This window comes from Callorhinus ursinus, unplaced genomic scaffold (assembly GCF_003265705.2).
Source record: "Callorhinus ursinus isolate GAN/ISIS: 27379988/994484 unplaced genomic scaffold, GSC_fseal_2.0 scaffold10, whole genome shotgun sequence".
NCBI classification, from domain to species: Eukaryota; Metazoa; Chordata; class Mammalia; order Carnivora; family Otariidae; genus Callorhinus; species Callorhinus ursinus.
The window spans coordinates 8692013-8718144 of record NW_027397072.1 but is presented as its reverse complement, the minus strand read 5'-3'; the positions used below and the strand labels follow the sequence as shown (position 1 = coordinate 8718144).

The window sequence follows — 26132 nt, the reverse complement described above, 5'->3', positions numbered from 1 at the left end:
TTCTTAATTCACATCTATAAGTTTAGAATAATGACTTGTTTCTGATTTAAAGAGCAATAGATCAGTCTTAAAAATGCAAATATTAACTAATGGGTAAAGTGGGCATTCCTTGTATTTGAGGCGGAGTTGGGACTAGGGAATAAATTCCCAGATAATGATGAATGCACAAAACATTTTGATGGAACTATTTTCATATGGCTATAATAATCATTTCATTCTTGATTCAGAATAACCATTTCTTGGCTTACTAGCTATGGCATCTGTAGATATTGCTATTCATTGAAATGACCATGAAGGTTTGGTTCGTTAGCTAAAGGATAAAACACGTAAGATCAGGTATCTGACTTCAGGTACCCTTTTTGTTCCCTAACACAGGACCTTCAGTATATGAATAATGGTGTGCACTGGCTGTGTTACCAGAAATCTTTTCATTGTAACCACAAACATCTTATATGAAACTTTTCTTGAAACTGTTATCTCAAGGAAGTAATTTAGAATGACAAAGGTAGAATTGGTGTTTCAGCAGTGAAAATGTTGAATTTTTCTGTGAGGTATGAGAAAACTAAATACTATAAAATTAGTGATTATATGATAGTAATTAAGCTGAAGAAACTCAAAGAATTCAAAGACACTGAAGGTCATTCCATGTGCCATATGCAGAACATCTAAAAATTAAATTTCTGTTATTAATATTGTAGAACTATTAGTGCATAGATGCTATGCTATTGTAATAGCTTACACTATCTCGTGCTTCACAGCTTCCAAAGTGCTTCCATAATCTGTTCTCTCATTCAGCTTTCTGCATATTCTGTCATTTGATCATGAAAATACTCCTGTGGAGTAGAATAGATAGGTATTATTATCTTTCTTTTTGATTGAGACTCTAGAAGGGCAAATAATTTCAGATTCAGGACGGTAAGAACTCTACTCCTTTAACACATTTTACTCTTTGGTACTATTTCATAAATTAGTGATTTCACTACTTGTGATAACACATAGAATTCATTTATGGAAGCGGATTTCAGACTAAGTGAGGCATGTTTTCAATTACATAACAATTTTCATGTTCACTGACTTATAAATACTTTGTCATGCCCTTCTTCCCCACTTTAGCACTTTGGTCTTTTGGAGGCACATTTACTTTTTATTTTTGTTGCTTTTTGTTTTGTTTTAGTTCTGGCCCTGCCCTTCGAATCATTCTTCATTGATTTTTTAATACATTTAACATAGCAACAGTAAGTAATAGGGATTTCTTTCTCTCACAACTATGCATGTAGATAAAGCTAATATCAAAACTGACTCTAAGATGTATAGGGTATTTTTGTGAACACTTTTTGTCTAATATACTCTTTGAAATTTTAAGCATAAAGATGGGCACATTTTACAGTTTTGTATTTTATTATGTGTCTGCAGCATTATTTCCATTGTCTTTAACATCTGTGACTCCATTGCTTCATTAATTCATAAAATTGTATCTGTGTCTGTCTTATATGAATCACCCTAAAGTTTGCATTTCATTTTGGGTGTCACATTTTAAGAGTAGTATACACAAATTGGAGGGTATACAGAAGAGAATAACAGAGGGGAGTAAATAGATCATTTGAAAGTGTTACATGTGCAGCAAGTGAAGGAACTAAGGATATTTAGCCTTCTGAAGAAATTATTTGGAAGGATGGGAGATGGTAAACAGCAGTAAAGATTTAGAGGACTTTTCTGTAGATGATGTATTAGAACAAGAACCAAGCAGAGAGGCGCATTTGTAACTCAGCAAGGGAAAAGTATCAGGCAGTCAGAGATTTCCAAAATTGGAAGTCTTTGCTTGCTCTAGAATAGTGAATGCCCTGCACCAACAGTGTTAGTACCTGGGCACCTGGGTGGCTCAGTTGGTTAAGCGACTGCCTTCGGCTCAGGTCATGATCCTGGAGTCCCGGGATCGAGTCCCACATCGGGCTCCCTGCTCAGCAGGGAGTCTGCTTCTCCCTCTGACCCTCTTTCCTCTCGTGCTATCTATCTCTCATTCTCTCTCTCTCTCTCTCTCTCTCTCTCTCAAATAAATAAATAAATCTTAAAAAAAAAACAAAAACAGTGTTAATACCTGATTCAGGTGACTGCTTGGTGACATTGGGAAAGAGCATCCTCCTCAATTTGTCATGTGTATGTAGTCTGACAGAACAGCATGGCTCTAGAAGGGGAGTCAAGCATTGGACTTGATGTCCTTTAACATTCCACTAACTTATAACATTCCAATAGACAAATTGGTAGAGCTGTGAAAGGATCATCCAGGAACACCGAGGAACAGCATTTCGGGTCGATAATCAGCAGTAATTTAATATCTAGCTCTTTGTATAGTCTAGCTTTAGTTGAACTAACTCGCATGGTGTCTTTCTTAAGACAAATGTTTGGCTTTGTTAGACGTTTATCAAAATCATCAAATGTATTTATATGTATTTATATATGCACTAAAACATAATACCTATAAATAATCATGTTTTTTTTTTTTTTTTTTTTTTTTACTTTTCCTTGGTGTTTGTCTTTGTTAACGACCACACCATTAAATTTTTTTTTCCTTTGGCTTTTGTGACATTCCTGGTTCTGATTCTCCTTTTAACTCTTGGCAGCACTTCCCTTTTTCTGTAGGGAAGTGATAGTTAAACAAGTGTTAGTTACTATTGTAGAAGACAACATTTTTGAGGGCATATTATATGCCAGGCACTCTTCTGTGAGCTTTAAGTGTACTAAATTATTTATCCTCATAACCACCCTGTGATTTAGCTCTTAATGTCTCCAATTAACAAACATGGAGGCTAAGGCACAGAAGCTCTGTGTATCTGAGATCACACACCAAATAAGCAACAAAGCCATGAGTTCAGATCCAGGTAGTCTAGTTCCAGATCCTGCACTCTCAGCTGTAATACTGCACTGCCTCACAGTGATACGAGTGGAAATGAATTAATTGACAGCTTATAAAACATAATGTGTAGAAATGCTATTCCAAAGGAATGTTTTCTTGGTAATTTTGAATTAAAAAAAAAAAACAATGCTGGAAAAGTAGAAAATTTGTGAATATAATGTTGATTTGTGATAAAGATAGTTTGGAGAGATCCTTAGTTTGTTCCAAAGTAGGACACAGAATGCTGGTCTTTGCTGAGGGCATTTCTCTTTAATTATTTTTCTTTTAAAGGTCTTCTTTAAAATGCAATATTTAAGCCACACAGAAAAGTATAAAGCAAAAATGCAACAAATGCTCATTTACCCAGTTTTAAGAAATAAAGCATTGCCAACACAGTTACAACCTAAGGGTGGGGGGGAGCTATTGTGTTATCATTATTTTATTTATTTATTGGGGGGGAGGGGCAGAGGGAGAGACTCTTAAGCAGGCCTCATGCCCAGTGCAGAGCCCGACACAGGGCTCCATCTCATGACCCTGAGATCATGACCTGAGCTGAAATCAAGAGTTGGATGCTCAACCAACTGAGCCACCCAGGTGCCCCATGTTATCATTATTTTAGTTTTGATCTTTTCCATTTATAAATATTAGAAAGTTAACAGACTGATTATTTGGATAAAAATGAAAAAGCTGTATACAACTTGAAATGTCAAATATAAATCCATTAAATGACACAGAAGAAAAGAGGTGAATATGTATCTGATCTTGGATTGAAGAACTTCCTAAGAGTAAAAGCAAAGAAAGAAAGTTAATGATTGAGTAACCAAAAATTAAAGCCTTGTAATTTTAAAAACACCATATATATATTTGCAATGTGAATGAGAAAGATGGATTATATCTCTCTATACAGAGTTCTTATTTAAGTCATTAAGAAAAAGAAGATTGCCTCTTCCCAATATAAAAATCAGTGAGGAACACACAGGCATTACTATAAATATGAAAAAGTGATCAACTTGATTATTAAGTAAAGAAGTTAAAATTAAGTTAAAAGTAAAATGTAAAACCTGCCCAACTGTTAAGGATTAAGAAACGTGCTATTGGCAGCATGTGAAGAAACAGGCAGTGTCACGTACTTCTAGCAGAACTCAAAGTTCTAATGCTCCTTTCCAAAGCAGTCTTTGGCAGTAAGTTTCACAGGCCTGCAGTTTGTACCCACCGATCAATTAAATGGAGGAGATAGAAAATCAAACAGGTAGTTACGGTACTTTTTTGAATGTTATTTGTAATAGAGGCGTGAGTGAGTGTTACAGGGAAGCATGGAGAATTCTGCCTGAGGGCATCAAGAAAGATCTTCAGAAAGGGAGGTTCAGTAATTTTCCAGACAAAGAAATAAGGGAAAAGACAATGGTAGGCAGAATGTTAGGTGCAGAGGTACCGAGTTGTCAGAATTACTTCCGTGTTATGTGTTTGTAACATTGTATTGGGTTAGAGTGGGGAGAGGGTAATGACAGGGAGTGGCAGAAGATGTCACTGGAGAGAAAGCATTGAACCAGACTGAAAAGGACCCAGTGCATTGTGCTGTGGGGGTTTTTATTTTGTTCTTCAGATAGAAGTCTTTCAGCAAGAGGTTGGTGTGTGTGAACTTAATGAGCTCCTTCACTAGGGTACTGACAGTGAATATGAAGGGAAGAAACCAAGTTAGAAAAAGTTTCTCATGTTGCAATGTCAAGCATTAGATGGCTGACTGGCAGGGGCTGATGGGGCTTTAAGGGAAGTTTCACCAGGCATTGTGCTAACAACCTAGTAACCAAACTTTTAAAAATTTGAAAACTGTGACACGGGTGCGCACTTCACACACACTTCAAAGGTTTTGGAAGGGTATGAAACGCAGATTTTTCAAAATTGGGGCTCGAACACCCAGGACGGCCCACTGATCTCAGTCCCCCAAACAGTACCTTAGCTACAAGTTACTGTCTATGTAATGTAAGCCTAGAAAAATGTGATATATTCTACATTTAGCACATTTTGAAATAGAGTAATTTGAGTTGGTTTATTTCCTTTCAGTTAAGGTAACCATCTGTCAACATACTCTTGTCAGTGATTACCAAAGTCAACCAGATGCATTAGAATTCACTTCAGATTTTTTATTTAAAAATGCAGATACTCAGGGCACCACGGTGGCTCAGTCGGTTAAGTGTCTGCCTTCGGCTCAGGTCATGATCCCAGGGTCCTGGGATCAAGCTCTGCATCGGGCTCCCTGCTGAGCAGCGAGCCTGCTTTTCCCTCTTCCTCTGCCTCTCCCCACTGCCTGTGCTCTCTCTCTCAAATAAATAAATAAAAATCTTTTTGAAAAAATGCAGATACTTGCGCCGCACTCCCCCTTCAGCCCAGTTATATCAGAATCTCTTGGTATAACACCTGCAAATATGCATTATAAACAGCATTGAGTAAACCATATAAATTCAAGTTTAAAAAGTAGCGTGATTTTTTTAAAATTTTTATTTATTTGAGAGGGAGAGAAGGAGCCAGGGGAGGGGCGGAGGGAGAGGGAGAAGCAGACTCCGCGATGACCAGGGAGCCTGATGGAGAGCTCACTCCCAGAACTCCAGGGTCATGCGCTGAGCCGAAGGCAGACGCTTAGCCGACTGAGCTACCCAGGTGCCCCAAGAACCAACTTTAAAGTTGAGGTCACAAATGAGATTTTGGGGACTAAATGAGTTCTTGGCATAAGTTGATTCATGAACCTCACAGTTAAAACAATGAAAGTTACACCTATTTTTATTAAAAATAAAGATGATAGCGATATTAGATGGTTGGATTGGATTGGAAAGAAAAGACCACATATAACCCTGTTCTAAGTCCAGTTTATTTAGCCAAGATAAGTTGCTAATGATTCTTACATACCTGTAGTTTTTCTCTTAATCATGGCTTTTCATGGAGAGCATCACTGTTGGTGACCCATTGAGCATACTGTGTCCAGCTAGAATTGAGAAAGCTGCATTCTTAGTATTACTCTCTCTTTAAACTGGGACTTGTGGTACTGGTTCTAGAAAAACGTGAGCTGACAATCTGGGTCCATTTTTGAAGGGAGTGTTGACAGATGTTGAGCTTTCGTACAAATCAAACTGGGCATCAGGATGGTTACATCTTCTTCTGAGCCCAGTGGGGAGAAGCTCATATCTTATCCCTAAATATTACCTGTCTTCAGGTCTCTGGTATTCTAGAAATCAGACCTGGCTAATTTTATATGCACTTACATATAAAGAGAAAGAAGATCTCCCTGTGTGCTACCATCTTACTTTTGACTCTGTTGTTATTGATGAAGGGAGAGTTAAAATCTTCACAGCACAAAGTGTGATTTCTAGATAATTATCATATTAAGTTGCCATTTCGAAAGAGTGCTAGAATGTGAATTTGCAAACCTCCTATTGCAGATTGCTTGATTTGGCATTTAAAGACTGGGATTGGTCATTTGATGATGTTGATGGTGGTGATGATGATGACGATGTTTTTGATTTCTGAAGAAATAAATGGGGTAAATCAAAAAATGAAAAACGAGTTATTTTAGTATTTCCAAGTAGTGCATGTGATTTGCACTTGGGTTTTCATTGTTTTTGACTAGTTTTGAAAGTTTATTAAGTTGTTTTTAATAGTATGTATTTGAAAAGTAGTTTTCAGAAAAGTTTCTAACTGAAATTCCCATGTTAAGTTATAAAAGTGAAGTGCTATGTTCAGAATCTTTATTGGCTATATATTTTCAACATAGTTGGAATTACAATTTTTTATCTTAGGAATGAAACATGTACAAATAACAAAAGAAGCTAATTCTGGTACTTTTTGTTCATTCCAAAGAAGCCATATTCAGAGAAGTAAAATTTACAATGTTTTCAACAACTGTATTAGTTTGTGAACATAGCATGGGATTCCTTCCTCCCTCCATCCCCCTCTCCTTCCCTCCTTCCTTCTCTCTAACGTGCAAGAATTGAAGCTGTAAATAGTTTGTAAGTCTAGTAAGTGCTGTGAAATATTGTTTCTGATTTCGCTTTTCTTTGTCATGCTGTGAGATGTTTGCTTTCTGTGAAAAGTTAATGTTCCTCTTGCTGAAGAATGCTTATTGATATGCTGTGAAAGTTCTTGTGCTTGTAGAACACATAAATAGTTTGGTTAACCGTGGCTCAAGGAGATCTGAGTGAAAATTGAACCTCATGGTCAAACCTTTTACACAGAATGGATTTAAAAGAAGTAATGTCTGTCTTAACCTAAATAAGCATATTGCAAAAATAGACTTACATCATATATTATTGGGAGGTATTTATAACCAAGATATACAGAGTACTTTTTACATATATTTACTACTACAACGTGTTCCCATTTTATAGATTTAAAAAATGTGGCTAAGAGTCCAACAGTCAAGTAGAACCTGGTCCATAAGCCCTCTGTTCTTTTCAGCTACATGAGGCAGCTAGCGGTTAATCTCCAAGTCAGACTTACATTCACTTGGGTCACTCAGTGGTGTATTATCTAACTCTAATAGCCAGTTAACCGTATTAAAACTTGTGTGTCATGTTTGTAGAAAATATAGGAATATGTAAGAATATAATTGCATGTACCTAAAAATAAGAAAAGTAATATAGTAAATATGTTTTATGCATGATTTAGGTGTTAAGAGTATAGGAGTTGGAAGACTACATAGTTTAATTATATAAATGGAATGCTTTTTCAAAGAATTTAACAATCTCTTAAACTATTTTACTCTATCAACTAACTTTGTTTTTCCTTTTTTTCCAGCTAGCTGCCTTCTATGAATGCAGTCATTATTCAAGGTGATCATATTCTTCCAGTTAAAACAAGACTGAAATATGATGGCCCAAAATTTCTTAAAAAGCTGTATTTTCCTGAGAGACTGATACTCAAACACACACATACATACATACATATGTATATGTATGTACACACACACACACACACACACACACACACACATATGAACCAACAATGATTGGTTAATAGAGCAAGAATAGCATATGCAGCTCTTCGAAACTTGTTCCATAAAGCTCTCTTGGCAGTCACTCACACTACATTGCACAAAAGGACTGAGAAGAGTTAAAGTTTAAAGAAATCATCTTTTCAGCATCAACAGAGAGATTTCACCAGCACATTTACCAGAAGAGTCTGGGAATGGATTCCACTACAGTGATAGAGACTGCATCTTTAAGAAGTGACCATTAGACTGTGTGTGTGCATGTATATGTGTGTGTCTCTCTCTCTATGCACACACACACACACACAATATACATAGTACTGTAATAACTGCAAGAGGGTTCTTCAAATGCCCCATTTTATTTTTTTATTCACATTAATCAGATATCATAACTTACTGCAGTTGCAACTATGCACTTGTATAAAGCCATAATGTTGGAGTTTATATCACTCATTTGTGTATACCCCATGGAAGCTGTGTGTTTGTGTTTAAGCAGTTACTGTAACAGGAAGTTTGACGTTAATTATATCAATTTCCTAATGCTTCATGATAGGCAACTTTTCCCATGTGAATGCCTTAATTTAATTTTTTTGTCTCACCCTTTTCTGTATTTTGAAAAAAAGTGTTTACCAGCTCTTAGGATGCAAATTCGCTTTGCAAAAGAAAAATAGTGCACTATTTTTACATGTAATACTTATCAATGTCAGCCTATTTTGATTGTATAACAATTTTTTTTTAAGTATTGGTGATAGAAACAATAATGGATACTATTGGAACTAATATATCTTTTATGTGTATCTATTACTCCCCCCACTCTTCTTACAGACCGCAGCATTGGCGTGTGACTATGAGATGTTTTCTTGGCTTTGAATTTGCCGGCTACCCTAGATGTGTTTTTATTTCTGGTAGAGACATTTGTGACTGTTTTTACATTTTCACACTCAAGATTCTAAGATTATCTCAAATATAAAGAAAACTAAGACATACTGTAGATATATTTTAAATATTTAAATGTGATCCCTCAAACACATAACTGTGTATGGCAATATTTCAGGATTGGGCTAAGAAAACTGGTAACTGGGAAGAAGTAGCCTCAGAGGCTCCTGATTATTTTTTAAAATTATGTTAAAAGTTATAGGTTATGCAGGACCATTTCTGCTAGTTTTCTCATTATCCCAGAAAAATGTGTTTTATATTGCTACATTATGCATTAATGATAAGCATCAAGTTTAAAAAAATTAGTCTTTTATCAGTCTCTTTATGTACATACACATACACAGGGTTTGGTGTGATATTGAAATACATCATCTAATATTTTGATGAAGGAAGTAGACATTTTTCATTGATTCCCTCTGGGGTCAGTGTAGAAATGTTTAAAGAGTTAGACCCCCAAAATACAGATACTGTTGTGAAACTGAAGAGTGGCCTCTGGCCTACTGATGTACTAAAACTGAATCTTGTTATTCTTTCATTACCGCGCCTGCGCTCTTCCATGCTGTCTGTGCTAAGACCAGAGACGCATGCCATTTCCCTCACAGGGATATTCTGCAGTTCTGGTTTGAGGGCACAGCGTTTTTTTTTTTTGTTTTGTTTTGTTTTTGTTTTTAAGTAAGATTTTAAAATGAAAAATATATAAAATTTATATAGAATAAATATTTCCATTCATTAGACTTGTTAAAAGGAGACTGAATTAATATTTTATATGAAGATTTTGTTACACTATGGGAGGTTCTATCATATTATTCTGAATTGGAGAGTATATATATATATATATATATATATTTTTAATAAACTTTATTAAGGTGAAATAATTTGAAGTTTACACATGAGTAATTGAAATATTTGAGTAAAAATGGCAAAAGTTAAATTTTGAATGCTGTATATATTAGAGAATACGGAGAATCATGGTGTGGTGCAACTCTACAAGGAAAATTAATGTGAGGTTTTTTGGGGAAAAAAAGGTATTCTAGGGGGTGAAAAAAATCTCTCCCATGGAGATTCTTCACATTATATGGTTTAACGTAAGGGTTTCTAAGGTGGTTTCTCCCGCTAATGGAAATGCGCTTAATAAAAATTCTGACCCTGGGTAAGAATTTACTTTTTACCCTGTTGCTGGTTTCATGTACATACATGAATACATACACCCATCCAAATGTTCTCTTCCCAACACTCCCAACACTTGCCTTGGTTTAACAACCTGATTTTGTGCCAGCTTCTCTTTTTCTTGAGGCTTCAAAGGTTCCCAGATAAAAGACCAAAAGTTGCTTTATTTCTTCACACCTGATTTCTCCTAGCGCCATAAATACCTCCTATTGAGAACTAAGAAGTAGTGAATACTGGGATTTTCTTAGTTGGATTTTTTACTTTTGTTTAGTGGGGATAGCGAGACAGAAGTAGAAGGAAAACTAGTGCCGGTATTACTGTTAAAAATTATAGTGAATTTTTGAAAAGTATTAAAATATGCTATCTAGAAGCAAGATTTTTAAAAAAAAATCTATCAAAAATTTTAAATGCCTTTAGCTAACTAAAGGATACCAAGAAATCTAAAATAAGGTTAGTGTTTTTAAAACTTAACGTAGGCTAGAGTCACAAATCTGGCTCTGAAGGATGTCTTTTGTATCAATTTATCTGTAGTTCCTCAAAAAGAAGTACTCTGGGTTGCCAAACCATAGTTTAAGAAGTTTTGCTGCTGTTGTTAATCTATTCTTACAGGATTCTCGTGGTAAAATAGAGAAGCTTAGACACTATATTACCTTCCTGAAACATGCTTTAAATAACATGTTTAATATTCTATGAGAGCAAATCACTTCTGAGTTTCTCGGTCTGCTACTGACTCACGTCTCCTCCCCTGGAAGAAGGCTGCAGTTTCCATCTGGCGTGAAGATAAGCATAGTTGACTCATAAAGCACTTTGAAAAGAGGCACTGTATGACAGTGCTGGGTATTATGCTTGGGGGACTGTCCTCGATTCCCTTCCCCATAATAATGAGTTTTGTTTGGAATTGTAATAAGTTATGAACTGCATGGTTTAGATAATCATAAATATTTGATCAGCTCTCCCCTTTGAACAGAAATCGTACCCCCTGATTTTTAAAAAATTTTTGTTGCATCTTTGTAGTAATGTAATTGTATTTTATGCCTGCTTTTTATATTAAAAAATTAAATAAAAGAAATTAAGACATAAGCATGTTCATACTCTTCCTGTGAATAGTCTTGGAATGCTGAACCATCTAAAATTTATCCCCCCAGGGCGCCTGGGTGGCTCAGTTGGTTAAGCAACTGCCTTCAGCTCAGGTCATGATCCTGGAGTCCCGGGATCGAGTCCCACATCAGGCTCCCTGCTCTGCGGGGAGTCTGCTTCTCCCTCTGACCCTCTTCCCTCTCGTGCTCTCTATCTCTCATTCTCTCTCTCTCAAATAAATAATAAAATAAAATCTTTAAAAAAAATAATAAAATAAAATAAAATTTATCCCCCCAAATTTTGCCTGCCTTTTATGATGGGTATAGCAAAACAATCATAAGCAAGGTTACAGACTTGTGAATGCTCCGCCCTGTCATTTAGTCCACGGAGAAATACAAAAAAGAATTTCAGCAAGGAGTCTGTCGCTGATTTGATTTAGGTATTTTAAGGGACATGCAAATCTAACAATCTTATTTGAGTGTCCAGGATAAGGAAAGGACACAGGGTGCCTGTTTTGTCAGGAACAGTGTGCTGAGAGGTGGTTTTCGAGAAGGCATTTCTTTGGTAATCCGTGGGTTCTTATTTAGGATACTTACTGGCTGTCAGATCTGGGACAGGTTATTCCCTCTGAGCTTCAGTGTTTTCATCTTTTGTAAAGTTGAGACTGTTTTGTTACAGGACTGTTGTAGGATTAAATATGGTAATGTGTGTCGGATATCTGGAATAGTTCAAATATTTGTTCCCTTTTCTCCTGAAAAGGAAAAATGGGGAACTCTTCACCTAAGATAGTATGTTCTTAAGAGAGAAGCTTTAAGCAGTGATAAAGTTCTAATTAAAAAGTGTATTTAAACTAAATATTTGTTGGATTCAAAAAACATAATTTGTATTTATACCAATGGTTAGATTATAATTGCATATGAAAAAAAATCACTTGGATTGTTTTGAAAATGACAACTATGAGGGAGCCTGGCTGGCTCAGTTAGTAGAGCATGTGACTCGATCTTGGGATCATGAGTTCGAGCCCCATGTTGGGCATACAGCTTACTTTGAAATAGGGGTACCTGGGTGGCTCAGTGGATTGAGCCTCCGACTCTTGATTTTGGCTCAGGTCATGATCTCAGGGTCATGAGGTCAAGCCCTGAGTCAGGCTCCATGTTCAGCAGGGAATCTGCTGGAGATTTCTCTCCCTCTACCCCTCCATCTGCTTGCGCATGCTCTCTCTCAAATAAATCTTTAAAAAAAATAAAATAAAATGACAACTATGATTGTAAAAGCTACAGAATGAATGATTTGTTATTTATCTTTATATACCAAAAAGACGTTTCTCTTCCTGCTGGTTCCAAGCAATAGTTCTAAAACATTAACCACAGTTTATATTTTTAAAACAGCATTTTATATAACTTAAAACTAATCACATTAAAGCAACTGACAGTTTTAAGACTCAGCAGAGTTCAGAATATGAAAGTTTTATTTGACATAGGAAACTAAAACATTTTCTAACAAACACTATTGACTTACATATAACAGAATAATGCCATTCAATTACAAAGGGAAAGAGTTTTTAAATTTTAGGGTTTATAAACTTTTATAGTAAAATGCACTATCCAATAATCTTATGTTTAGAATATGATACAATGAGAATGAAATCTGTAAGAACTCGGCAGAACCCAGCAGTACCCTTTACTGTATTAATGGACAAGATGTGTTTCGTGTTTTTTTTTTCTAAAGGTGTGACCCTTTTAAAAATGGCAGCATTATGCTTAAATCAGAAAGTTCATCGGGACTGCCTCATCCTAAGTAGAGACTGCAGCTGATAGTACCTTTCCTTAGGAATTACTTAAAGGCATTACATGAGGTTAAAGGACTAACTTTGGTATATGAACTCAAGCCAGTTTTTGCTTGTCTCCATGTCCTTACTATAGCATAAGGAGGTACTATATTGTATTATGATACAGTAAGGCCAGCCTGTTAAATCTGTGTTACAGTTAAACAGTCCCAGAAAGTGAACCCTAGTAATTTACCACAGTTCCACTTCTGACTTTGGGAAAAATCCCACTCCATTCATAATCGTTTGTGCCATGGAGAGGATTTATTTCTTACAAGATTCTGAAAGCTGAAAACCAGATGTAGTTAGCTCTTTGGAGAGAACTTCATCATGATGCTCAACCTGCAGGGGTCTGAGCCCTGTCCCCACCTCCTGAGGCCAAGGAGAGGGAGGGAATCAACATTTCTAAACAAGTGTCTAAGTGCCTCATGTCTAAAATAGCTCCGGCTTCAAAGTTTCTGAAACAGTTGACTAAATTTATAGAAGACCTTGATTTAGCAGTGAGCTTATTTTCCCCTTTGGTTCAGTTATTAGGAAACCGCTTTGTGTGTTGGAGCAATGCACCATCATTCAGCCTTTACAACTGTAGTCCTGTAGTGACGTACTGTGGCCGTTACCCACAGGTTCAAAGCAAGCATGATCACAAATCGCACAAGAACTGAAATTAATCAAAAAGAAAAAGTATGTATTAACAAGTACTGTTCTCCCGTCCTAAGACAAAATCACCTCCTGCTCTAAGTAGAAACCTACTTAGCTGCCCCTCAGCCTGCCCACGAAACTTGGAACTCCACGTCACAAGAGGTTTTGAACAACTTTGGTTCTGAATATTTCTGGGGGGGAAAACTTGACCATAAGTGACCTGATGAACACTCTTCTGATAAGATTTATCAGATTTAATGTATCTCTGTGGTTGTAAAACACGCAAGGTATCAGCTGAACTGTCTTTAAAAGATCCACAGATACACTGATCACTTTCAGAACAGGTGTCACTTTAAGTACAAAGCAAATTGCAACTAGAACATTCTCAATCTTTCAAACTTTTAAATATGTGGGTTTGTTTTGTTGGTTAATTACAGTTTGACTCTTCTTCCCATACAGAGAGTCCTTCGGATCCTGTGGAGAAGACTGGGACCTGTCTCTCCCTTTCCCCGCCTGACCCAAGTTCAGGCTTTGACCAGAATAGTTTTAATGCTTCTCTCGGAGCCCTGGGAGGTGTGTGACCCTAAGATAAGCCTCTGCAAAGGGACCAGCATATGCACCCACTGCTCTGTAGCAGTATTTCTCAAATAACAATTCGCCTACTTAGAGGGTCTATGTGCCAGGGACATGTTCCTAGTCTTCACAGAATAGGTGACACGATTAGTTTTGATCATTTTCCCCAAAAATATATATGCTCAACTTGGGAGTGGAAAACAGCCTAAGGAATTAGCTAAATTCTTCTTAGGTCCATCCAAGTATTTTCCCCCTTTAAAAAAAAAAAAAAAAACAAGGATGTGGGGGTCAAATGATTGTCAGCTCAGGAGACCCCGTCCTCACACTCACACTCACTCAGCTCCCATTTGCTGTCTGTGGCTAAGCCATGTGTCCCCTGCACAGACCTGCACACGGGCCGCCCCGTCACTGACTCTTCCCCTTCTCCCCATCTCACCCTTCAAGTCTGCCGCCCTGGGCCCCTCCAGCTCGGTCAGATTCCCCCCTTCCTACTCTTCCAAAACACATTCCCCAGCATTCCTCAGTGGTTGCGTGATGTCCATCTCCATCCACTGTGAGATCGGAGGCTCCACGAAGATAGGACTCTACTACCTTGTGCTGCACGTTCTATCCCAGAAACTACAAGACACAGATGCTTAGTCCCGTAAGTGGGGCTGATGTCCAGGAAGAGACTTGCTGGCCTCTCACCGTACAGCGGAGCAGGCTGATCCGTGAAACCATAAGACAATTGACACATGAAGGAGGCACAAAGGGCACGCAATTCAAAAAAGGGGGTACTTACTTGTAAGGTCACTCGTGGTCATTAAAGTTGTTATTATTCTTGCTGTAAAAGAAAACAGCGATATCAACTTGCTTCTCAAGGCATTTTGGTATTTAGCTAATGTCTTCCCATTTTTAAATACAGGACTACATGCTAACTGATCTTGGTTAAAAAAGATTTTGGTAGTGCAGAATACTAAATCTACTATATTTTATAAAACCGCTCAAATCCAGCCATGCGTCCCAGCCCACTGGTTTTGAGGCTGCTCACAAGAGCAGACACGGTGTCTAGAAGGTAATTCAGTGCTGCCCAAGGGAGGCAGGGAGAAGCTGAGCCCATCTTGTGTGCCAACCTACAGCTCCCCCACCCCAAAGAGCAAGTTTTGAAAATCTCATTTACACAGGGGGCTTCTGGTAAGATTTCATTTAAAGAAAGGCTCCCACTAGCGAAAAACAATGTTTTTAAGTGACCGAACTCTACACCCTTCTTTTCTAGATAACGTTCTAGGTAAAGGAAATTGAGGCCCAGCAAAGGGCATGATTTTCCTCAGGGTCTAACTACAACAGTTCAGTTCAATTCATTTTTCCAGTACAGCACTTGACTTCGTGAACACAGGAAACTGGAGTATGGGTGTGAGTGGACGCACGCGGGATATGTGAGCTGGGAGCTGGAGAATGCTACCTGCTTTTCCTAACCCGAACCAACCCACACAAAGCTCTCCCTCCCCCTCACATGTCGCGCATCTAGGAAATTAGGTTTAAAACCAGTTCGTTTCTTCCCATAAAGTTATCATCCCCAGGTCATGTGTCGTTTATTCAATGTGTATTTAAGTACTTGTTAAGCACAGACTGCCATGCAAAACAGATGGAAATGTACTACAGGGTCTCTGAAGATTTCCTACAAGAAAATATCGAATAAGCAGCATTTCAAGATAATTCCTGAAGGTAAAATTAGGGTGCTAATGAGTAATATACCTAATTAGCAATTCCAAAAACCATACATATACTTCAACATTTCATAACACTTCCACATTTTAAAGCTGAAAATAAAACCCAAGAAGCCTTAATTTTAAATAACTTGGGACACAAAGACCCCTTCCATCAACCCTTAATGGAGAAATCGGTCCTTTAGGACACAGAAGAAATATGAAGTAGAATTCAAATACCTCAAAGTAGTAAACCTAATTAATGTGAGAGCTCTGAATTAAAAAAACTTTTCTACCTAAAATAGCATATATGTATTTTAGGTAGTTCCTGCAAGGATCCACATGAACGGTGGAAATTCTGAACTTGAGACCAAGCAATAAGGCTCCAGAAAAACTCCACTGGGGCAAATTATATTCATTCTCAAAAGTCAGTGTATGACTTTCATCTCTGTAACCTGTTACATCATAAAGATTCAAATATTTAAAACAAGTTAGTGAATTCCACATAATCAACCTCTTGATGCTTTTCAAAGAAGAAGAGAGGATGGCTGATATTCGGCCAGATTTTTGGAGAAAGGTGTGCTTTTACTTTTTTTTTCTTTAGCAACTGGAATATGGATCTTGCAGAGAAGGGAAAGTAGTCTGCATGATATCAGAGTCGTAACTATGGAGGGTCTACGTGAATAGCTACGTGCAAAGGATTAAAGCTTGTGGGCCTGTGACAGGTGGGCACCAAGGTGATAAACTCTTCTGGGTCGCCGCCTGCGATGCCCCCAAATCCGCCCCGCCCCTGGCGTCTTGCCCTTACTCGCACAGGTGTACGAAGCGAGGCTCCAGGTCAGGGCGCTCACGGCTCCCGAGTCCCTGGTCTTCCACAGGTACTGGAGCTGAGCAAACTTGCTGGCCGTGCTGATGAAAGTACTTAGATTCTGTTTGCAGGGAAAACATGAGCAAGTCAGGAGTCCCTCGGTTAAAAAAGCAAGAGCACCGGATACTGAAAGTGCTTTTGAAGCCACATCACCAGGGCAAGCGATAACCAATTTGTACAAGGACAAAACCCGGGGTTGGAGTGAAAAAGAAGGCAGAGCGAGGCGCTTGTTTAAAACGCGCCCAGTTCCGCTGCTCCATGGGCCACGGATGGGCCGCAGCTGGTGAGGAGGTCGGGGGGCGGGGGGATCACTGCGTGGCCACAGTGGCTTCTCTAACCACCTGCCAATGAAATTAGATAGATGACAGACACACAGACACGGTGCTGTAGAGCTGGGGGGAAACCCTGCTGCTTCGCACTGACTCGTAAACTCCAAACGGCAGGCTGCGGCACATGGGCGCTGCGTCTCTGGCTGTTCCAACGAGTCCACGCGCTCCTGCGCTGACTCAGGCCCTCTGCGGCCCCGCGACGTAAGACAGCGCCCTCCACGGCGAGCGGGCCCGAGCCTGTGGTCTGCCCGCCTCCACCTCAGCCCAGAGACCCGCTGCAGCTGCCAGGCCCACGGGCCCCAAGAGAGCGAGGTGGAAGGCGGCATGGCGGTCTGCACGCGGGCGGGGCGCACAGAGGCACCTGCGGTGACGGTGGGGCTGACCGGACTTGCCGACGGGCTGTGGGCTGCCGACAGAGAGCCGAGGAGGAACAGGCAGAAATGGCTGGAAGGAGCAGGGAGAGCGGTCACCCCGGGCGCAGACGTCTGCGAGGACTGACCCCCGGTGGGAAGACTGCACCGGAGAGCCGGCCAGGGCACAGGGCCGCGCCCGCCGGAGAGGGGGGCTCTGCTCAGGACGGAGCGCCGGGGGCCAGGTGGGAGAACAACTGAGGTAGGGCCCCCCCGGTCACTCATGTCACAGCTATTCTACCAGCGTCTGCTGGATACTCCACCATCCGTCTTCCAGGAGAAAACGCCATCTCTAGAATCATGAAGTAGTTCTCTTGGGGAGCATCACCAAGGCCCGGACAGATTTAGCAAATAAAACTCCAGGACACCCAGGTAAATTTGAATTTCAAATCAACAACAAATAATTTTTAGCATGAGTATGTCCTGTGCAATATTCAGGACACACTTATACTAAAAAATTCTTCGTTGTTAATACGTCAACCCTATCTAATTGCTCTCCAGGTGTCACAAGTTTGAAATGTAACATGGAGTCAGGTGCGCTTTCCGAGCAAGGGTCACAGACAAGATGCGGGGGAAGGGGGTACAGTTCATGAATCTGGGTGTGGCAGGCAGGGACTGGTGACCACCAACTCTTCTCCTTCTCCTGTTGGGTGGAGAAGTACACTCCAGTGTCTTTGGAGAGAAGATCTGGGGCCAAATGGTTCCTGACCCACCCTCAGAATCCTATTCTCACACGATGGGAATTTTTGGCCCTTAACCAAGGAAGGAAAAAAGTACAGAACTAACCCTTTCCCAAGGAGGATGAAAATGTTGCTGGGGGTGGAGGGGTGGGGGGACAGGGTTAGAAAAATAATGAGTTTGTGGCCAATATGCAATCATCAAGCTGATCAGAAGCTGTTTAACTTACATCCAGTTCTTCACCTACTACTGTTAAGTACCTCCCCAGCCCGGTTCTCTACGCAACCCACGCACCCCCCCCCCCCCGCCCCGGCAAAAGAAAGTAAAAAATGTTGCCAAACATCTCAGGGAGAATAAGGTCTTTTAACATTTGGACAAGACTGTGCTTTCGTTCCTTTGGTACAGCTGACAAATTTGCAGGTTAAACATTCGACCTACGCAGTTCTCTGCGGAACCGGCAGCCTGGAGGGACGGACTACGTCACACACTCTGTCCTCAAGGCGCGATCCACTTACCATGGCCAGGTCTATGATCCACTTCTGCAGGGGGAGGACGAACCACGAGGCCACGAATCTACCCAGCGCTAAGGGAGACAGCAGTGGCTTGACTGGTGGCCCCGCCACCCCCCACCCCGGGCCCGTGCCTCCACGCCAAGTCTGCACCTAAGCCGACCTGGGAACGGCAGAAGCGGATTGTGGAAGAGAACTGCCAAGAGCCCCCCCGGGTTTGTGGACTGTTGCTGGGGGTCCAAACGATTCTAAGCGCCCGCTCAAGCCCTGAACATGCAGACATGTGCAATGCCACGTCAAACGTTAAGCATTCGAAAAGAAGCTCGACATTATGGGGTAGCCGCGTTCTGCAGGTGTCACGTGAAACTCTCTTCACTGACTTCCCCCTTCCCGGCTAACTCCAGCGTCAATCCAGTTGGCGTCAGCAACGCTGGGAGACAGGAGAAATGACAGCGGATTTCCGCCAAGCTCAGTGAGGCTGCAGGCACAGAAAGCCCAGCTGGACAAGCTGAAGCAAACACATGAGATAATGGCCGGGAGCCTCAGCTGTGACCTTGGGCAAGTCCCATTCCTTCTGACCTCAGTTTGCTTATCTGCAAAATGGACTTAACACTCCTTGTCCTCTCTACCTCCTCAATGCCTGGTGGCACGTCACAGGGACCCGACCAGGTTGCTATGATTATAATTAATAACATTATTTAAATGAAGGGATCGACAGTGCCCTGGCTGAAAAGTCGGGAGAACTAATTCCGGGCAACCTGGTCAACACCAGAAGAGGTAGCTGGAATCTAGGCAGATGAAATCCTGTTTTTAAAACACACTCTAATTCAATTTCTTACACGAATTTTGCCCAGTTTTATGCTCTTCATTCCAAACCAGGAGCAGCAACTCCTGAGTTCCTCAAGATGACCTTTTTGTCGGGTTGCCTGATTTCGCAAGTAAACATACAGTGCACCCGGTTAAACCTGAATTTCAGATCAACAAAAATAGTCTTTGAGTACAAGTATGTCCCGTGCAATATTTGGGACGTACTTTTGCTAGGAAAAAGTTCCCTGTTCATATGGCAACCCTACCTACCGTCCATCAGGACTGACAGGAGGAGGTTATAAACAGGAGCTTGTCCCGTGCCCCTCCTCCTGTGAGTCTCCCAGTCGGGACACACAGCAGCTTAGTTATTCTCAGCAAGGGAGGAACCGGGTTTTTACAGAGAGTTGCAATGAAAGCGGGCCCTGCCTGGTTCACAGAAGATGACGCGTGAGTGAGCCCACGATCTGCGTCATGACCGGATCCCCACCATGACCCTTCTCACGTCTTGGGCATCGTTTTCACTTCGAACAAACGTTCGAGAAACCCTCCCCCCCCGCTCGCAGGCTGGCAGACAGTAGCCAGCCTGCTGACCAGGTGCATTAGACATTCCCGTTATTATCACTTCAAATACTTTGGGGACGTTTTCAGGGAAGAAGGAACATCTCCCTTCCCCTAAAGAATAAACGTGGACGAGGGGGCTCTGAGCAGGGTGCTTCCATCACGTGGCACGCCAGCAGGGAGGTACTGAGTCCACGAGCCACTGGGCTCGCGGGCGCGCCGTGGGCACCCTGGCCTCAGAAGGGAGGCCACGGGGCAGGACTGCACTGGATTATCTCTGGGTTGGGGAGGTATATTCACTCACATGGAGTCTTGCATTTGGGATCTTTTTTAACCAAAAAGAACGTATATCTGGTAAAGGACTCTGCTTAACACACACTGCAGGCAGGTAACACCCTGTCCCATCTGATTCCTGGATGCAGACAGAAGGATACACAGCGAGGTAGGGTGCTGCCCCTTTCACGTTCCCATTGAAATGGAAGACGCACAGCAGGAGGAGGGCATCTGAAAGACAAAGGCCAGAGTGAGGCAGGAGGGGGTCCGAGGGTGGAGGGGGGGGACGGAAGGGTCGAGGGGTCCCTTACCTTGTGCAATGAGAACGGGGTACTCCAGGTAGGTGAGCAGCGGGTACTCATAGTAACACTGGTACCGGAGAAACACCAGGAAACTGTGGACAGAGAGGGTGCGCCTGAGCTCGGACCGACCCAGCGCCCAGCAGGGAGGCCCAGCCAGCCCCCCAGGAGCCCAGGTTCGCTCACAAAACCCTGGAACTGGAGGTTGGAGCCTGCGAATGTCAAGGGGGTAGATTTCGAACACAAAGGATGGACTGGTGGTGTAATAATGGCCACGGCTTTGCTCAGGGCCTGTGTCCAGGGCTGACGGGGCGCCGGGCATGATGTGCACGGTCTCTGTCAAGTCCCTTTCACAGGGGGCAAGCTGTGCACCAGGATTAGCAGAGATGGGGCTCCTGGCTCCCACGTTGGCCTGGCAGCTGCCTGGCACCAGGCAGCCCCCTCAGAAGGCCACACAGGCCAAGACAGACGGCCCAGGCGGTGGCAGGCAGAGCTCGTGAGGGGCTGGGCAGGTTTGGACGCAGCCCTGAGCGGAGAGAGGACTTTTGAAGAGGACCAACTACCTGGATGGCCCCTGTGGCCTTCCAGAGTGCCGCCCAGCCCAGGAGGAGCAGTGGGGGAGAGTCATGAAGAACAGCCATCAGTTCCTTAAGAAAATTCTAGCTCTGAGAGGCTGAGGATGTAGGGAAGGGAGGTAAAGACCCCAGGACCCAACCCTTCTCAGGAGAAAAGGCCTGGGCTTCCTGTCCTTCTGGGGCACACCCCAGCCAGTCAGTTCCCTAAGAACCTCAATGCCCCCAGCTTTCCCCTCAGACTCTCCTGCCCCATCACCCAGGCTGTGTCCTCAGGTGAACCAGACCTCCCTCCCTCATCCCGATGTGACCCCTCTCATTTCCTCAGCTAGGAAGGGGGCTGGCGTGTGTCCCCCGCCCCAATCCTGTTTCCAACCTAGCGAACAGTTCTTGGCTGAGCTGGGGGTGAGGGGACAGGGGCACAAGGTAGGGGGTGGGCGGCCAGCATCACCACGAGCTGGTGGTCTCCCCAGGCCTGGGCCTCCCTAGTTGTCCCCTTCGCGAAGGCCAGCAGCCCTTCCCAGGGGGTCAGGCTGGCTTTGCAGGTGGCCCCGTCCGCGCTTCAGGGGAAAAGCAGGTGCTCTTCTGAGCCTCTGCCGTGCTGCGTGGCTTCCCCTCCTGTTGAACAGGCCTCTAGAGCAGCATCGTTCTGAGGGGTACCTTGGGGTGCAGCTGCACCCCACCACCTCTGCAGAGCAGCTCTGCAGCCAGCCAGGCCCGGGCACGGCAAGCTTGGAGTGGACCCCGCTGAATGGATGACCTGTAGGGTCACGGGCGGCACCCACTTCATGCAGGGCATACCTCCCATATGCACAGCGGCCTTCAGGGCAGGCGGCAGACCCTGAGATGTCACAGCTGAGGTCGCTGTCTGGGGTCATCCACACTGCCCTCCACATTTTACAGACCACCTGGCAAAACTGAGGCCCAAGAAGCCAAGGTCCTATGACAACTCAGGGAAAAGACAAAGACCAGAGCCTGAATTTCCCGACACCAATGGGGTGCTTCCCACCACCCCCCACCCAGGCTGTGGCGCTCCCAGGGAGGCCCGGCTGCTAGGCTGCGATGCTCTCACTCCGCGTGACCCAAAAGTTCAAGGTCAACCATCTGTTACTACTGTGGCCTGGTGGCAGTCAGTGTCCTTCCTTTATTTTTAATATTTCTTTTTTTTAAGATTTTATTTATTTAATTAACAGAGAGAGACACAGCGAGAGAGGGAACACAAGCAGGGGGAGTGGGAGAGGGAGAAGCAGGCTTCCCGCCGAGCAGGGAGCCCGATGCAGGGCTCGATGTGGGCTTGATCCCAGGACCCTGGGATCATGACCCGAGCTGAAGGTAGACACTTAAGGACTGAGCTACACAGAGGCGCCCCCATTTTTAATTAAAAAGTAATACATTAGAATGCTCATGACAATAAAATCAAACCGAATGGTGTCTGCCCCCAGCCCCACAAATCTGTTGAAATTCCCGGTCTGCTCCATGGAGTGACTTGAGTTTCCTTCCTCAATGCATAAGCTAGAGGTCTGAAAAAAACTACACATGTACCCACAGAGGCAGGAACTCAGGAGTCAGGCGCGGAACCGTATTTGGACTGCAGACTTTTCCAGAGCAATCTTACCCAGAGGCCAGTGCATCCAATAGCCTAGAAGTCAGCCTGCTGGGCCTGGGGAGAGGAAGCAGGGTCACCCACCTGGGCTGCCCTGTCTGAAAGTCCATCCGTGGAAGGTTCCAGTGCAGGTGCAGAGGGAACTGAGGCTGGATCCCAGGAGTGCACAAGGGGGCAGAGCAGGAGCAATGTCTGGAAGGCCCGGAACGGGGGTAGTGGGGGGTGGAGGACCTGAGGCACGAGCGCCCCCAGCAGGTGAAGAACACCGTCCCCGGCGGAAGTGGGGGCGCACTTGGGCTGGGAGGTGCCCACCACACACTTCCACCAGCCCCCAGCCCACTTCCTCCCTACGCGGGAACCTGTCTGGGACACCTGTTCCAGTAACAGTGACAATGAGCAGCCTCTTGGCACGGAGCACTCCCCATGGTCGGCCTGGGGTCCCATCCGTGCTGCCTTCTGCACCAGACCCCGCGTGACCCTAGCCAGTGCTCCCCCCGCTCCCCACCTGCTGAGCCTCTGCCCCGCAGTCGGGCCCCTTGCTAAAGGCGGAGCCTCTCATCCAGTGCGGGTTAAGAACTGAGTACTCTTGGAGCAAGGCTGCTGGGCTCACAATCCCCAGCATCAGGTACTTCACCTCTCCGGCCCTGGCTTCCGCACCTGTGAAACGCGGGTAACATCGGTCCCTAAGCACCATCTTCAACAAATAATACTTTGCTATGTTCACCTACATCCCCACCCCTCTTCTTTTTCTTTGCTGAAGTGCGCATGTGATTTTCACCCTGCAGGCTTCAGGAGGTATTTCTAAAATGCAGGCATTTTCTTGCTACTTCACACCAACCCACGTTACAAGTCATTTTCTGGTATCATTAAGAGATGGCTTATGTCCCCGTTGGCGCAATTTTTTCAAAAATGGGTTTTTAGAGTTAATTTGCTAAGATCAGGATCCAAGGAGGGCATATGTCCTCCAAGAGGCTGTTACGGCTTCTACTTCCCAGGCGCTAAAGGGTCCCTGTGATGGTGATGCCTACGGGGTTCTTTCTGCCGGAATTCTGGCGGCTATGCCTCCCGCTAGCAGGCCGGCAGGCAGGCACTGCCCCCAGCTCCCAGCCCTAGCTGGCCCCCACCAGCGAAGGAAAGGAGGAAGAGGGCAGGGTGCTGCCAACTCCCCCACCCACAACATGGCGGAGGAGCCTAGAAAGCAGCAAAACCCAGCGAGTGTGGAGAGCGGGGGAGGACAGGCATCAGAAAGGAGGGAGCCAGGACGGGTGAACCCTTGGACCCTGCTGCTGCCCGTGAACTTGGGCATGGTGCTTCACCTTCTCGGCCTCAGGTTCCTACTGTCTAGGGATGAAAACAAGGCTTACTCCCTCGGGCGTCCTGAGGACTGAATACGATAATGCCTTTAAAGCACAGTCAGCACACAGACCCGGCTCTGGAAATGGTACCACTAAGATGAAGTGTGGCCTGAGGTGGAGATAAAATCGAGGAATCCAGCGGAGGGAGCCCCCGATCACCTCCCGCTGGGCTTGGAGGAGAACGTAGCAGCCGGGTGGGCCTGGACACTGCCACGGCCATTTACAGCGTCCGGGTGCCGGGCCCCGGCCGTCCCCGAAGCCCACCACCCGCGCCTCCACCTGCGCCGCGATCCCCGCAGGCCCCGCACACCCGCCTCCAACCACGCCGCCTCCGGCTCTCCCGCCCACGTGAGCCGCACTGCACCGCCCCGGGGCCGGTTTTGCCGACGGGCGCGGTTAGACAAAGCGACAGCCCAACGCTGCGGGCAGCGCCTGCCGACGTTGCAGGGTGTGGGCAGGCTCCCGACCCCACTTCGAGAGGCATCGGGCAGTCTTCGCCTCACCTGCCGCGGCTCAGGGACCTACGAAAAACCGACGCCCCGTCCCGGGCCGTCCACGCCCCACCCGAACGGGCGCTGCGGCGCAGGACTCTGCCATCCCCGCTCGCCAGCCGGGGGCCCCCAGCGCTGTGGGGTCGTTCACACACCCGCCAGTGGCCGATTCTTTCTGGACGAAGCCTCTTCCCAGATGGGCGCCCCCGGGGTTAGGACCCCCATCTCTCCCACCCCCGGAGGTCTGTTTCTCCCTCCCTGGCCCCTCGCTTCTTTCCGACACCGGACCCCCGGGGTCAACCAGCCGGCTGCCAGACCAGGGCGTGCTTCCCCCGAGGCCCGTTCCGCACTGTCGCTGGGTGAAAATGGGGAGACGCGGACCGGCGAGGAGCGAGGTGCGGAGGCCCCGGCCTTGCCAGGGCCGCGCGGCCAGACTGCCGGGTTTCATGTGCCTACTTTCCCACCAATTCGAATCTTCCCAACCGAGTTTTACAACTCTGCTTTTCGCGTTTATATCCTTAAATAGGGAGTCAGGGCAGCCACTCCGGATTTCTGACGGAGGAGCGCTCTCGGGGAGACCCTGGCTCCTCTCTGGCCGGCTGTGGCCGGATTCAAGTCCTCCTTTTCTCCCTCCAAAGAGCTCTCCATTCTCTGAATCCCCCTCCCCCCACGTGTAACTCTTAAAAGCCAGAGGATCCTTAGAATTTATAGTTCAACTACTCATTTTACACGCGAGGAAACCGAGACCCGAGAAAAGGGGTGATGGAGGGGGGAGGATGTGTATGACAGAGCCTCCAGGTGCAAATGGCTCGCTCAAAGCCGCTCAGTTGGTCCGTGGCTTGCCGGCGGGGTGAAGGTTTCGCCGGGTGTCGGTTTCCGCATCTGTAAAATGGGCGTGCGCCGTCCGCGCGGTGAGCCGCAACTAATCAGGGGAGGTGAGCGGCCGCGAGAAGTGCCTCCCCAGAGGCCGCGCGCTTTCGGCTCCACTCTCCGGTTCTACTCAGTTAGACCCGCGGCGCTCCAGGGATCCCGGCCCTTCCAGGCCGCAGAGACGGTGGGGAGAGGGCAACCGCCCCGGCCTTACCCCGCCAGCTCCAGAAGTAAACTTGGGAGGCTGATGCCCCGCGCGCTGCGCGCCGCCAGCACCGCGGAGATCTGCGGCAGCTTGAGCGCGGCGCACACGCCCAGCGTGCTCCAGTTGCAAAACAACAGCAGCTGCTCTCGCATGGCGCCCGCGGGGCTGGGGGCTCCGGCTCGGGACTTGGGGGCTCGGCGGGGGCGCCGCTGCGCGAGGGAAGGAAACCGCTTTGCGCCGAGCCGGCCGGCAAGCCGAGTCCTTCCGCCTTTCGCTGGGCGCCCCGCCCACGCCCGGGGGCCGCCCAGTTGGGCACCGCGCCTCCGCCCCGATCTCCGCGCCCCGCCCTGCCCGGGTCCGGTCCTCACCCCTCCCCCGCGCCCGTCCGTCCCGCCCCGCGCCTTGCCCCGACCTTTACCCGGGGCCGCCCCGGGGCCGCCCAGTCCCGGGCCCGCTCCTCCGCCCACTTCTCCGCTCCCCGCCCGCCCCGGGTCGCTCCTCACCAGCACCCCCACCCCGCCTTCCACCTTGGGCC

The 26132-nt window shown here is 45.3% G+C and overlaps 2 protein-coding genes across 7 annotated transcripts in view; one reads left to right on the top strand and one right to left on the bottom strand.

Annotated features, from left to right (window-relative positions):
• ROCK2 (Rho associated coiled-coil containing protein kinase 2) overlaps positions 1–6440 on the top strand; it is a 145558-nt gene extending 139118 nt beyond the window's left edge. The window contains exon 33 of the mRNA XM_073897005.1: positions 6322–6440. Within this exon, the coding sequence (XP_073753106.1) occupies positions 6322–6409 (88 nt within the window). The 3' untranslated portion in view covers positions 6410–6440. The remainder of the gene's footprint in view (positions 1–6321) is intronic.
• Positions 1–25922, bottom strand: part of SLC66A3 (solute carrier family 66 member 3) — a 33778-nt gene extending 7856 nt beyond the window's left edge. The window contains exons 1-8 of one of the 6 annotated variants that reach the window (XR_012379627.1): positions 25607–25922; positions 20514–20596; positions 20364–20433; positions 18571–18628; positions 16579–16699; positions 14867–14908; positions 5792–5867; positions 740–833 (exon numbers count right to left, since the gene is read on the bottom strand). Coding sequence is in view for 5 of the 6 variants with exons in the window: in XM_025867743.2 (XP_025723528.1) it covers positions 13440–13531; positions 14867–14908; positions 16579–16699; positions 18571–18628; positions 20364–20433; positions 20514–20596; positions 25607–25749 (609 nt within the window). In the remaining variant the exon portion in view is untranslated. The other 5 variants (XM_025867746.2, XM_025867748.2, XM_025867743.2 and 2 more) reach the window with 5 other exon arrangements.
• Between the last annotated feature and the right edge of the window lie 210 nt (positions 25923–26132).